The 14,922-nt window shown below is 42.7% G+C and overlaps 1 protein-coding gene across 3 annotated transcripts in view; it reads left to right on the forward strand.

Annotated features, from left to right (window-relative positions):
* GMEB1 (glucocorticoid modulatory element binding protein 1) overlaps nucleotides 1–14,922 on the forward strand; it is a 45,662-nt gene continuing 30,740 nt past the window's right edge. For 2 of the 3 annotated variants that reach the window (XM_012750552.2, XM_012750556.2), the window contains exons 1-2: nucleotides 1–92; nucleotides 7,867–8,021. In XM_012750552.2, the coding sequence (XP_012606006.2) occupies nucleotides 7,894–8,021 (128 nt within the window). In that variant the 5' untranslated portion in view covers nucleotides 1–92; nucleotides 7,867–7,893. Of the gene's footprint in view, nucleotides 93–7,863; nucleotides 8,022–14,922 lie in introns of all 3 variants that reach the window. The other variant, XM_012750551.3, reaches the window with a different exon arrangement.

Consider the following 14,922-nt stretch of genomic DNA (forward strand, 5'->3'; position numbering starts at 1 on the left):
CGGCGGTGGCGGTAGCAGCCGTGGCGGCCTCTGCGCATGCTCCGTCGCCCGCCCGCCCTGGCCGCTCGCCGCCCGCCCGCCCGACGGAGACGGTGAGGAGGGGGAGGGGTGGGCGCTCGGGCGCGGGGTGGGGTGGGGGCGGGGGGGCGGGCGCGGGGGCCGCGCGGCGGCCGGCGAGGGCGGGCGGGCGCGCAGGGGGCGGGGGGCTGCTGCCTCCGCGGGCGCCTCCCCACGCCCTGTGCGTGCCGCCGCCGCCGCCGGGGAACGAGCGGACGTCGCGGCGCCGCGGGGGGGTGGGGGGACGCTGCCGCTGGGTCCGCCCGAGCAGCCGGGCCGCCCCCAGCGCAGCCGGCCGCGCCGCCGGGGCTCGGGCCCCAGGCCGAGGGCTGTGGGGACCGGCGCGGCCGGCACTGGGGGGGCCACGGCGCCCCCGGACCGAGGGGCCCGGAAGTACGCGGCCGAGGGGCCAGGAGGAGCCTGAGCGCCTCCGGCCTCAGAGGCTCGGGCGCCCAGGACCCCGGCGAGGGGTCCGGGGAGCCTAGGGCATCCCCAAAGGTGGGGCCTGCGGAGCACCGGGCCTTTAGATGAGGAGCTGGATGGAGGCCTGGGGCCCGCCCCAGGGGAGGGGGTGATAGGTGAGGGAAGCCCGGATGCCCGCCCGGGTGGGGAGACCTTCGGAACCTCGGTGGGGGAGCAAGAGCAGAGAGTGGGTTCTGCTGAGACGAGAAGAGTCCAAGCTCTACCGAGGGGCGCGTTTATGGCCTCGGCCATTCAGTTCAGGGGAGAAGAAACAGGTTCTTTTCCAAAGGCCAGGGAAACAAGGAAGAGAAGCTCCAAGGGAAAGTGAGCAGGCCTAGGCTTCCCATAGATAAGGAGGTGATAGGAAGACTCCTAGAGCCTCCCGAAGTAGGACTGAGAAAGGTCTAAATTTGAGAGGATGAAGGTGATTTTTGAGTACTTCCTGATGTATAGGTAGAGAACGGGGTAATCCGTATTGTCAGGGGATGGGGAAATCTATCTTTTTGAGAGCGGGAGAAAAGATAATTGAGGGAAATAGCTTAGGGTACTGCTTTCTGAAATGACAGGGGAATGGGCCAGGTGTCATATACTTGAGGGCCCGGAGAGAGAGGGGCAGAATCCTACCCGAAGGTCTTGGAGAGTGATTCACCAGACTAAGGCTATCCAAGGAGCACAGGGAACCCTAAATTCTCTCAAGATGAGAGAAATCTCAAAATCACTTCCTAGCACACACAAAAGAGGCCTTGATTGGTATCTAGGAGAACCAGGAAGTGGGGTTTTCCTCCTTGTCTCTGCTAATATTACCAAAGTGCATTTGGGCGACTTTTTTCATCTTTCCTAATTTGATGGTCTTATTTTATACCAAGTATGTATATTTAATGTCTACTGACTTAAGTGATGACTTTTTCATTCATAATTACTTCAGCAAGCACATTGAATAACTAACTTCTCATCTTCATTGGGTTAGTTGGGGCCTTATTTTGATCTTGCCTTAAGCAGAAGTCCCCTGAACTCTTGTGAAAGGACTCTCCAAATAACTCTTATCCTATTGCTTCCTCAAACATCTACATAGTAGTCTCCAATCTATGATTAATCCAGAACGTCACTTACTGTAGATATTTCCCTCACAGTGTTTCTGTGACATTTACTTGTTGGCTTCATTATTTCTGGTAGCACTCTGGATCATCTACTAAATACATGAGAAGGAATAAAGAAGTGGGTGAAATCAAGTTTTGGCTTCAAGTAATAAAGTTTTAACTTGAAAATTTCTTAAGAAAATGGTCTATAAAAGTTAGGGTGTAGAATAAATAAATACATTTTGGGTTAGAAAACTTCAGAATACCTGGCATTATTCCTCTTCAACTACCAGTTCCAATGTCCCTATGATCATGTGACACTTGTTTTTACTTCAAACATAGCATCTTGCCATTTTTTAGACATTGGGTTTTCAGGACACACAAAAATTAATTTAGAGTAAATCAGATGTCATTTGTTTTGTTTTCTGATAGCTTACATGGGCAGTGATATGCTTAGTTTCAAGATGTCTTTTTTTGTCTTTGAAAATACAAAATAATTCTTAAGCTTTTCATATAAATTTGACATATTTCCTTTATGTGTGTTCACTTAGAATTGTAGAGAGTGTTGTGTGATTCCACAATGAATACTCTAAGTCCTCTCCTATGAAATACTCAAAGGATCAACTCACTCACTCATCAAGTCTCTGGAGTTTTTGTTGCTATAAATAAGAGCTACTTTTCACTTTACACTCAGCTCAAAGAGATGGCCTTGCATTTAGCCAGTGTAGTCTGTAGAGCTGGTTTCAGGTTACTTGCAAGGAATATGGTATTTAAGGTAATGAGAATACTCAACCCAAACTTGCTTCTCTGAAGAATGTAAGAGTTGACATGTTGAATCAGACCTGTGTCTCTGACTGACACTGAGAGACATATTGTGATGGTTATAATTATCCTCTCTGATAAAACTCTCAGAAGGCTAGAGAATCAGCAAGAACATTCTTGGGTTCTAAGGGGTAGGAGGGGTAAGGAGTAAAATGTAAGTTCTTATTGAGGAAGGTATCAATCAAGAAGTTAGTCAACCACTTACTGAGATGTTGTAAGGGGACTCAACCTTAGGGTAGAGATTGAAATTAGAATCATCATTCTGGCCAGCACGGTGGCTCACGCCTATAATCTTAGCACTCTGGGAGGCTGAGGCGGGTGGATTGCTCGAGGTCAGGAGTTCAAAACCAGCCTGAGCAAGAGCAAGACCCCATCTCTACCAAAAATAGAAAAAATTAGCCGGGCATGGTGGCACATGCCTGTAGTCCCACCTGCTACTCAGGAGGCTGAGGCAGAAGGATTGCTTGAATCCAGCAGTTTGAGGTTGCTGTGAGCTAGGCTGATGCCACGGCACTCTCTAGCCAGGGCAATACAGTGAGACTCTGTCTCAAAAAAAAAAAAAAAAAAGCATCTTTCTAATTGTGCTTCTATAACCATTCCATCACCCATTAATTTGCCTAACCTATTATAGGTTGAGCATCCCTAATCTGAAAATCTGAAATTCAAAATCTTAAGTTTTGATTGCCGACATGATGCCACATGTGGAAAATTCCATACAGAGTACTTAACACCAACTTTGTTTCATGTACATTATTTAAAATATTGTATAAAATGACATCAGTCTATATGTAAGGTGCATATAAAACATAAATGAATTTTCTGTTTAGACTTGGTTCCATACCCAAGATATCTCATTATGTATATGCAAATATTCCAAAATTTGAAAAAAAATATGAAATTCAAAACACTTCTGACCTCAAGCATTTGGGATAAGGGATACTTGTAATTTTTAAAAAATTAAAGCATCTTTTTGGAGTAATAAATTCCATAAAATTGCTACCTGCTAAAGTATTGTTACATCTTTTAAATTAATTAAATATTTAAATAATTAAATAATGGTGACAGTGCTTGACAATTAATGAGTGTCCAATAAAAGTTAACTGTGATTATATTTTAACTCACCCTACATTTTTATAGTTCAAGTTTTTTTTTTTTTTGAGACAGAGTCTCGCTTTGTTGCCCAGGCTAGAGTGAGTGCCGTGGCGTCAGCCTAGCTCACAGCAACCTCAAACTCCTGGGCTCGAGCAATCCTTCTGCCTCAGCCTCCCTGGTAGCTGGGACTACAGGCATGTGCCACCATGCCCGGCTAATTTTTTATATATATATATCAGTTGGCCAATTGATTTCTTTCTATTTATAGTAGAGACGGGGTCTCGCTCTTGCTCAGGCTGGTTTTGAACTCCTGACCTTGAGCAATCCGCCCGCCTCGGCCTCCCAAGAGCTAGGATTACAGGCGTGAGCCACAGTGCCCGGCATAGTTCAAGTTTTGAAGATATTTGTTAGTTCAATTATTCTAGGATTTGATGGCAGTATATTTTATCATATCCCTTTTTGGCCTTTCTAGACTGAAGAGTCCTAATTGTTTTGGTTCTACTGCTGACAAGCCAGCTGAACCAGTCCATTGATTTTCTTTTTCTTTTTTTTAAATGTTCAATTTTCTATTTTCTTTTTTCTTTTTTAGTTGTTTTTTTTTTTTTTTTTTTTTTTGAAAAAAAAACCAGTCTCACTCTGTTGCCTGGGCTAGAGTGCCATGGTGTCAGCCTAACTCACAGCAACCTCAAACTCTTGGGCTCAAGCAATCCTTCTGCCTCAGCCTCCCAAGTAGCTGGGACTACAGGCATGCATCACAATGCCCGGCTAATTTTTTTCCTATATATTTTTAGTTGGCCAATTAATTTCTTTCTACTTATAGTAGAGATGGGGTCTTGCTCTTGCTCAGGCTGGTTTCAAACTCTTGACCTTGAGTGATCACCCCGCCTCAGCCTCCCAGAGTGTTAGAATTACAGGCGTGAGCCACTGCACCCGGCCCTTTTTTTCTAGTTTAAAATTTTTAAGTAATAGAGGTTCATATTGTGTACTGAAATACCTCGCAATTCCTTTTTCCCTGTAGTATACAATAGTTTCATGCAGCTCTTTCCTTTTTGTAGTTATTAAGAGCAGGTATTGTTCATCCTTATATTCAAGAAGCCTAACTCTCTGCCTGAGGCGGTGTAGAGACTCAGTAAATATTTGTGGAACTGGCCACAATGATAAGCCATAAGCTGTGTAGCTTAGCATAGCTGCCTATGCAAATTTATAACCCCTATGATAGGAAGGCAGAAAGTTCTAGAAGTCTTTTCAGGGAAGATGAGTCATTCATTAAACAAAAATGTATCACATAACTGCTGTGTGCCAGATTTCTTTAGAAAGTTTTAGGTAAGCAGTTTTGTAGATAGAAGTCTGATATTTGAAAATCATTTATTATACTCCTATGTCCTGGGCACTGTTCTAGGTAGGGGGGAGCTGCTGAATAAGAAAAGCAGTCCTTGCTTTCCCAGGATGTACTTTCTGAGGGGAAGAGTCCAACACAGTTAAACAGTGGTTGTCACAGAGTCACTGCATGGTGCTGAGATAGTAAAAACACAAGCAGGAACCTAGTGAAGGAAGTCACCCCAAGGAAGTGATGTTTTTAAATAAGTCATAGAAAGGTTAGGGACTAGCTAAAAGGGAAGAGAAAGAAAATTCCAGGTAGAGGAAACAAGTGTGAAGGCTCAGGTGAGGAAATATGTTTGAGAAATTGGAAAAAATGTAATGACAGAAGCTCACAGTGTGAGAAGAAGACCTTTGAGAAATGAGGCTAGCAGGGTGGGCAGGGGATGTTTTGGAAGGAGTTTGCAAGCCAAGTTAAGGCATTTGCACACCTTAACACAGCCACATCTAATAGCAACAGGAACTCACTAAAGGAGTTTTAAGGGAGGAAATGGCCTATAGCCTTTAGTAGGACCACTTTGGTTGCCAGTGGAAAATGAATTGGAGGAGAGCAAGACCAGAGATCAGGATACTTATGAGAAACAGCTGCAAAAAACCAGGCAGTAGACTGTGGTGGCCCAGAACATGGTGGTGGCAACACAGATGGAGAATGGGAGGATAATTAAAAGAGATATATAGATGGTAAAATGGATAGGATTTGGTGGTTGATTGGATTTCAAAGAAAAGAAAAAGACCAGCGTGGTGGCTCATGCCTATAATCCTAGCACTCTGGGAGGTAGAGGCAGCCTCAACCAACTCCTGACTTAAGGCCAGAAGTTCAAGACCAGCCTGAGCAAGGGCAAAACCTTGTCACTACAAAAAATAGAAAAATTAGCTAGGTGTTCTGGTACACGCCTATAGTCCCAGCTATTCCGGGAGGCTGAGGCAGGAGTGACTGCTTGAGTCCAAGAGTTTGAGGTTGTTATGTGCTATGATGACACCACTGCACTCTACCTGGGGTGCCAGAGTGAGACTCTGTCTCAAAAGAAAAAAAAAAAAATGGAGAAAAGAAAGGGGAGTCAAAAATAGCTCTTTAGTTTCTGGCTTGAGAAAATGGGTGGAGGATAGCACCATTTTCTGAGACAGGACACATAGGAGCAGGTTTGAGAGGGAACGTGAGTTCAGTTTAATGTGCCTACAAGACGTTTTAGAAACTGTTGGATTAGAGGGTATAGAATTCAGGAAAACAGTTTGAATGTGAGAATCATAAAGTGCAGAAATAGAAGGCAGATATGAAGAATTTTAACTAGGTCATACACAAACAAACGTTAAATGAACCAACATATATCATTGCCTAAGATGAACAGGGTTGTGGGAGGCAAAAAGATTTTTCAGTAAGACACAGTACCTCCTCACAGAAAGTGTAGTGCAGTTATGGAGATAAATGTTCAATTAGCTGCAATACAGGGCACAGTGTGTGTAAACAGGAGAGAGCTACAAACCAAGTGTTAGGGGAATGCAGAAAAGAAAATGGTTTGGCAGTGGCTTTGTGGAGGAATGGGGTTTGAACTGGGTCTTAAAGGGAGAAGGAGATGAAGGAGAAGGACATTTCAGGTTTAGGGAATAACAAAGGTTGCCTGGGTGCAGTGGCTCATGCCTGTAATCCTAATCCTTTGAGAGGCCAAGGCAGGAGGATTACTTGAGCCCAGGAGTTCAAGACAAGCCTGGGCAACATAGCAAGACCCTGTCCCTACCAAAAAAAAAAAAAATCAACTGGGTGTGGTGGCATGTGCCTATAGTCCTAGCTACTCAGGAGGCTGAGGTGGGAGGATTGCTTGAACTCAGAAGTTCGAGGCTGAAGTGAGCTATGATGACACACACCACTGCACTCCAGCAAGGGCAACAGAGTGAGACCCTGTCTCTAAAAAAATTAAAATTAAAAATTAAAAAAAAAGACTGGAAAATTATTTGGGGGCAATAAAGAAAGTCCGAGTACCATGCTTAAGTGTATGTATTATAGGCAAATAAATGCTGTGAGAGAGCTGAGATGTGGATTGAGTCTTCTGACTACCAGTTACATACTCAGACATGCATCTATTGTGTGCCTGTTCTGTCCAGACACAGCTCTAGTCATCTTCACATACTCACATATTTATATAAATATAGTGCTCTTACCTATACTTAAGTGACTCTCTCATTTCAACTGCAGAATATCCTGGGGTCCTCTTGAGTTTTCATTAAGATTGGGAAAATGCTTGGAGTTGCTTTAGAGTCAAAGAGCACATGGTGCTGGACACTGGTTTCCTCAGTAGCTCTGCAGGGGAAATGTTGGGCAAGATCACATCTCCATTCAGTCTGAGGCAAAGAGGTATTTAGAAGTTCCTAGAGTTCATACAGTTGAATTCAGCATTTAAACAACTACAGAATGTAAGTCATCCTCCCCTTCCCATGCAGCTCAGTTCAGTTAGTCAGCAGATACTTAGTTAAGTATTTACAAAGGACTTGATGAGGTCCTTTGTAATGGCTGGTTGTGCAGAAAATAGATATGATTGCTATTTTCCAGATGCTTACTGTTTGGGGTGGAACTAGTGGTATGCTGTAAACCAGCTCTCCAGAAAAGTAAAATACTCTGATTTGTAGGGCTTATCAATTTCTATGGTCTGTATACTCCCAACATCACTGATGTCAAGCTACCAACTTGGTGTCACTCAACTTGGAGTTGAGAAGGGATATGCATAATCGGTTCTCAGGAGCTGCTGGCTCCAGAACACTGGATGAGTCACACATTCTAAGAAAACCTACAAGAGCAAATGAGTACTGAGGCATATCTGGAAAGATCAGAGCCTGTGTCACCCCCTCCTCACAGTTCCCATCCCTTTCAGAGGCCCATGATCTCCAGGGTGCTCTTGGAATTGGTAGTCATTACCTTGGCCTTCTTTTCCAGTGGTGCCATCTTTTCAAGCCAGATAAAGTTACTGATGCTTCTTGTTCCTGACAGCAGCCTCAGCTATCTGACTTCATGTGAAAGATGGCTAATGCAGAAGTGAGTGTCCCAGTGGGGGATGTGGTTGTGGTACCCACTGAAGGAAATGAAGGGGAGAACCCTGAAGATACTAAAACCCAAGTGATCTTGCAGTTACAGCCTGTGCAGCAAGGGTAAGTGGCTAGAGATTTGGATATTCTGAAATATTTGGGGAGGTTTAAAGGGTGGGGAAATTAAAACTTTGTGGTTGCTTAGCACAGTGGAACATTTAACATCAACCAGAGCTGGCTAAGTTTTTTTTTTTCTATAATATACTGTATTATTTGCTATATTCAACATTTTAATACTTACTACAACAGCTATTTGTTTCCTCGTATCTCTTTTTCTTTTCCACTGAGATCTCTTTGAGAAAAAATTACATGGCTACCTCATCTTATTTATCCGCACCAGTTACAGGGCCTCCATAGTTTACCAAAAGACAATGTAGTTAGGGTCAGAGGAGATCAGGCAGGCAGATACGAAAGTATTGATATCATAAGCTCTCTGAACCCTCATGGATAGGCAAATTATCAAGTGTAGCCTATTAAAAACTATATATCAACTACCCACTATAATACAGTATATTATGAAGGTGTTGAAAGAAATATAGCACATGGTTCCCACTGTCATGGTACTTGCAGTCTAGTTGTAAAAACCAAATATACATATATGTAAATAATGAGATCATTTACATGGCAAAATCTATGACGTGCTGAGTAGCATGGTTAGGAAGTGCTTTGGTGTTCAGAGATGAGTATGAATTTGAAACAAGAGATAAGATTTAAAAAGGGATTTTACGCTTGAGCCCAGGAGTTTGAAGCTATAGTGAGCTATGATTGAGCCACTGCACTCCAGCCTAGGTGACATAGTGGGATCCTGTCTCATAAAAGGGGGAAAAGGATCTAAAAGGATAAATAAAAATTAGATCATAGAGAAGGGAGGAGAAATTCTATTTTGGGGATTGTATAAAGATTTCTTAGGCCGGGCGCGGTGGCTCATGCCTCTAATCCTAGCACTCTGGGAGCCGAGGCGGGCGGATTACTCGAGGTCAGGAGTTTGAAACCAGCCTGAACAAGAGTGAGACCCCGTCTCTACTATAAATAGAAAGAAACTAATTGGCCAACTAATATATATAGAAAAAAATTAGCCGGGCATGGTGGCGCATGCCCGGGAGGCTGAGCCCAGGAGTTTGAGGTTGAGGAGTTTGAGTTTGACGAGTTTGATCGCTTGAGCCCAGGAGTTTGAGGTTGCTGTGAGCTAGGCTGACGCCACGGCACTCACTCTAGCCTAGGCAACAAAGTGAGACTCTGTCTCAAAAAAAAAAAAGATTTCTTCATAGGATTAGCAGTGTTCTTAGTTAGGAAAATACATAATCCAATCCCAATCCGAGTAGTATGCCTTCTCTTAAACATTTCTGTAGAAAGAGAGGCAGCCTTTCTTGGTAATTTTAAAAACATTTTAATATAGAAAATTTTAAATATGTACACAAGTAAACACTATAATGGGCCGGGCGTGGTAGCTCACGCCTGTAATCCTAGCACTCTGGGAGGCCGAGGTGGGAGGATCGCTCGAGGTCAGGAGTTCGAAACCACCCTGAGCAACAGTGAGACCCCATCTCTACTAAAAATAGAAAGAATTTAATTGGCCAAGTAAAAATATATAGAAAAAATTAGCCAGGCATGGTGGTGGGTGCCTATAGTCCCGGCTACTGAAGAGGCTGAAGCAGAAAGATTTCTTGAGCCCAGGAGTTTGAGGTTGCTGTGAACTAGGCTGATGCCATGGCACTCTAGCCCAGGCAACAGATAAGACTCTGTCTCAAAACAAGACAACAAAAAAAACCACTATAATGAACCCTCATATAAGTAGCTTCAACAGTTATCAACATATGGGCCCGGTGTAATGGCTCATGCCTATAATCCTAGCACTCTGGGAGGGCGAGGCAGGAGGATCGCTCGATGTCAGGAGTTTGAGACCGGCCTGAGCAAGAGCGAGACTCTGTCTCTATTAAAAATAGAAAGAAATTAGCTGGACAACTAAAAATATATATAGAAAAAATTAGCAAGGCACGGTGACTCATGCCGATAGCTCTGGCTACTCAGGAGGCTGAGGCAGGAGGATCACCTGAGCCCAGGAGTTTGAGGTTGCTGTGAGCTAGGCTGACGCCATGGCACTCTAGCCTGGGCAACAGAGTGAGACTCTGTCTCTAAAAAAAAATTAAACAGTTAACATATGGCTAGTCTTCTTGTTTGTTTGTTTTTTGTTTTAATTTATTTATTAAATTTCAAAATATTATGGGGATACAAATGTTCTTGGTTACATGGATTGCTTTTTTAATGCTTGAGTCAGGGTTATGGGTGTGCCAATCACCCAGATAGTGTTCACTGTACCTGTTAGGTAGGTTTTTACCCATCCCCTCCTCGTCCCTCCCCTCTGCTTGATTGCCATGAAGTTTTACTTCTCTCTGTGCACATGTGTGCTCATCAGTAAGTTCCAATTTAATAGCGAGTACATGTGGTATTTGTTTTTCCATTCTTTAGATACTTAGGATAATGATCTCTAGTTCCATCCAAATTGTTTGCAAAAGGCATTAATTCATCCTTTTTATGCCTGAGTAATATTCCATGGTATATACATATACCACATTTTGTTAATCCACTCATGAATTGATGGGCATTTGGGTTGAGTCCACATCTTTCCAATTGTGAATTGTGCTGCAATAAACATTTGAATGCAGATGTCTTTTTTTTTTTGAGACAGAGTCTCACTGTGTTGCCTCGGGTAGAGTGCTGTGGCGTCAGCCTAGCTCACAGCAACCTCAAACTACTGGGATCAAGTGATCCGTCTGCCTCAGCCTCCTGAGTAGCTGGGACTACAGGCATGTGCCACCATGCCCACCTAATTTTTTTTATGTATTTTTAGTTGTCCAGCCAATTTCTTTCTATTTTTTAGTAGAGATGGGGTCTTGCTCTTGCTCATGCTGGTCTTGAACTCCTGAGCTCAAATGATCCACCGCCTCAGCCTCCCAGAGTACTAGAATTACAGGCATGAGCCACCACGCCCAGCCTACAGATGTGATAAAATGACTTTTTGATAAAATTACTTCTTTTCCTTTGGGTAAATACCCAGTAGTAGGATTGCTGGATCAAATGGTAGGTATACTTTTAGTTCTTTGAGGAATCTTCATACTGTTTTCCATAGAGGTTGTACTAATTTGCAGTCCCACCAACAGTGTAGAAGCTTTCCTTTCTCTCTGCATCCATGCCAGCAACTACTATTTTTGGACTTTTTGATAAAAGCCATTCTGGCCGGGTGTAGTAGCTCATGCCTGTAATCCTAGCACTCTGGGAGGCTGAGGCAGGTGGATCGTTTGAGCTCAGGAGTTAGAGACTAGCCTGAGCAAGAGTGAGACCCCGTGTCTACTAAAGAAATAGAAATTAGCTGGACAACTAAAGAATATATATAAATAAAAAATATTAGCTGGGCATGGTGGCACATGCTCATAGTTCCAGCTACTCAGGAGGCTGAGGCAGGAGGATTGCTTGAGTCCAGGAGTTTGAGGTTGCTGTGAGCTAGGCTGATGCCACAGCACTCTAGCCCAGGCAACAGAGTGAGACTCTGTCTCAGTAAATAAATAGCCATTCTAACTGAGGTAAGGTGATATCTCACAGTAGTTTTATTTGCATTTTCCTGGTGATTAGTGACATTGAGCATTTTTTCATGTTTATTGGCCATTTGTCTATCTTATTTTAAAAAGCTTCTGTTTATGTCTTTTGCCCATTTTTTAATGGAGTTGTTTGGTTTTTTTCTTGCTGATTTGCTTGAATTCTTTGGAGATTCTGGTTATTAGCCCTTTATCAGATGGATAACCTGGGAATACTTACTCTCATTCAGTAGGTTGTCTATTGCTATGTTGATATTTCCTTAGCTATACAGCAGCTTTTTAATTTAATCAATTTATATTTATTTATTTTTGTTGTTGCTGTGATTGCCATGGGAGTGTTTTTCATAAATTCTTTGCCTAGGCCAATATCTAGAAGAGCTTTTCCTACATTTTCTTCCAGAATTCTTATGGTTTCATGCCTTACATTTAAGTCTTTTAACCATCTTGAATTAATTTTTGTGAGTAGTGAGAGATATCGATCCTGTTTCATTCTGGATGTGACTATCTAATTTTCCCAGCACCATTTATTAAATAGGGCTTGTTTTTCCTAGTGTATACTGTTCTCTGCTTTGTCAAAGATAAATTGGTTTTATGTCTGGATTCTCTGTTCTGTTCCATTCATCTATGTCTCTATTTTTGTGCCAGTACTATGCTGTTTTGGTTACTATAGCCTTGTAGTTTAGTTTGAAGTCTGGTAATGTGATGCCTCCAGATTTGTTCTTTTTACTTAAGATTGCTTTGGCTATTCGGGCTCTTTTCTGGTTCCAAAAGAAGTGTAGCATTATTTTTTCTAGATCTGTGAAATATGACATTGGTATTTTGATGGGAATTGCATTTTTTTTTTTTTTGAGACAGAGTCTCACTCTTTTGTCCCAGGTAGAGTGCCATGGCATCAGCCTAGCTCACAGCAACCTCAAACTCCTGGGCTCAAGCAGTCCTTCTACCTTAGCCTCCCAAGTAGCTGAGACTACAGGCATGCGCCACCATGCCTGGCTAATTTATATATATATATATATATATATATTTAGCTGTCCAATTAATTTTTTTCTATTTATAGTAGAGACGGGGTCTCACTCTTGCTCAGGGTGGTTTTGAACTCCTGACCTTGAGCGATCCTCCTGCCTTGGCCTCCTAGAGTGCTAGGATTACAGGCGTGAGCCACCACGCCCAGCCAGATGGGAATTGCATTGACTCTGTAAATGACTTTGGATAGTATGGACATTTTAACAATGTTGATTCTTTTTTTTTTTTTTTTTTTTTTGAGACAGAGTCTTGCTTTGTTGCCCAGGCTAGAGTGAGTGCCGTGGTGTCAGCCTAGCTCACAGCAACCTCAAACTCCTGGGCTCGAGCAATCCTACTGCTTCAGCCTCCCAAGTAGCTGGGACTACAGGCATGCGCCACCATGCCCAGCTAATTTTTTCTATATATATTATTTGGCCAATTAATTTCTTTCTATTTATAGTAGAGACAGGTCTCACTCTTGTTCAGGCTGGTTTCAAACTCCTGACCTCGAGCAATCCTCCCACCTCGGCCTCCCGGAGTACTAGGATTACAGGCGTGAGCCACCGCGCCCGGCAACAATGTTGATTCTACTAGTTCATGAGCATGACATGTTTTTCCATTTGCTTGTGTCATCTGCAATTTCTTTCCTCATTGTTTCAGTTTCCTTTGTAGAGATCTTTCACCTCCTTGGTTCAGTATATTCCTTGGTATTTTATTTTCTTTGTAGCTATTGTAAATGGTACTGAGTCTTTAATTTCACTCTCAGCTTAACTGTTACTGGTGTGTAGGAATGCTACTGATTTTTGTGCATTGATTTTGTAACCTGAGACCTTGCTGAATTTATCAATTTCAGAAATTTCTTGCTGGAGTATTTGGGGTTTTCTAGATATAAGATCATATCATCAGCAAAAGGCAATAATTTGACCTCCTGTTTCCCAATTTGGTTACCCTTTATTTGTTTCTTTTGATTGATTGCTCTGGCTAGGACTTCCAGTACTATATTGAATTAAAGTGGTGACAATGGGCACCACTGTCTTGTTCCAGTTCCTAGTGGGAATGCTTTCAACTTTCCCCATTCAGTATGATGTTGGCTGTGGGTGTGTCATATATAGCTCTTATAATTTTGAGATATGTTCTTTCTATGCCTACTTTGTTGAGGGTTTTTATCATGAAAGGGTGCTGGATTTTGTCGAATGCTTTTTCTGCATCTATTGAGATGATCATAGGGTCTTTGATCTGTTGCTAGAGTGTTGTGGCGTCAGCTTCTCACAGCAACCTCAAACTCCTGGGCTCAAGCAATCCTTCTGCCCCAACCTTCAGAGCAGCTGGGACTACAGGCGTGTGCCACCATGCCAGGCTAATTTTTTCTGTCTTTAATAGAGATAGGGTCTCGCTCTTGCTCAGGCTGGTCTTGAACTCCTGACCTCAAACAATCCTCCTGCCTCAGCCTCCCAGAGTGCTAAGATTGTAGGTATGAGCCCCTGTGCCCAGCCTCGTTTTTAATTTCTGATTGAGTTTATTTGGTTCCTTTGTCTTCTAGTTCTTGTTAATCTAGCAAGAGTTCTATCAATTTTGTTTTCTTTTCAAAGAACCAAGTTTTGGTTTCATTGCTCCTTTGTATTTTTTGTGTGTGTTTGTTTTCCATTTGGGTGCTTGATGGTGGTCTAGGGTCTGGATGGATGCTTTAGTTATAGATATCCTTAGTGTGGTAGTTTTCTCAGTTGCTAGTTGTTTGTAGACTGTAGCAGTGGTGAACTGTATGTGGGCAGATTCCCTGTCTCACTGATGAGGGAGGATGGAGGTCTTTGAGATCCTTTCTCTTTTCCCAGCCCTGTGGTCTTCTTAACAGTCCATGGCCAGTCTTATTTCATCTCTATATCCACCCACTCCTGCATTTTTTTTTTTTTTTTTTTTTTTTTGGAGACAGAGTCTCATTGTGTTGCCCAGGCTAGAGTGCCGTGGCGTCAGCCTAGCTTACAGCAACTTCAAACTCCTGGGCTCAAACAATCCTTCTGCCTCAGCCTCCCAAGTAGCTGGGACTACAGGCATACACCACCATGCTCGGTTATATATATATATTTAGTTGTCCAAATAACTTCTTTCTATTTATAGTAGAGACGGGTCTCGCTCTTGCTCAGGCTGCTTTCGAACTCCTGACCTTGAGATTACAGGCGCGAGCCACCACGCCCGGCCTCCCGGATTTTTTTTAAATCAAATCCCAGATATTAGTGTGTATGTCAAAACGATAAGGACTTTTCCTTTTTAGAAACATTTTTTTGTAAATATAACCAGATGTTTGCTGACATTTCTGAATATTGTTAAGCACAAAGGAAATATTGTAAGATCTATAAGGGAAAGTTGTTGATATAAAT

Source organism: Microcebus murinus, chromosome 2 (genome assembly GCF_040939455.1).
Source record: "Microcebus murinus isolate Inina chromosome 2, M.murinus_Inina_mat1.0, whole genome shotgun sequence".
Classification (NCBI taxonomy): Eukaryota; Metazoa; Chordata; class Mammalia; order Primates; family Cheirogaleidae; genus Microcebus; species Microcebus murinus.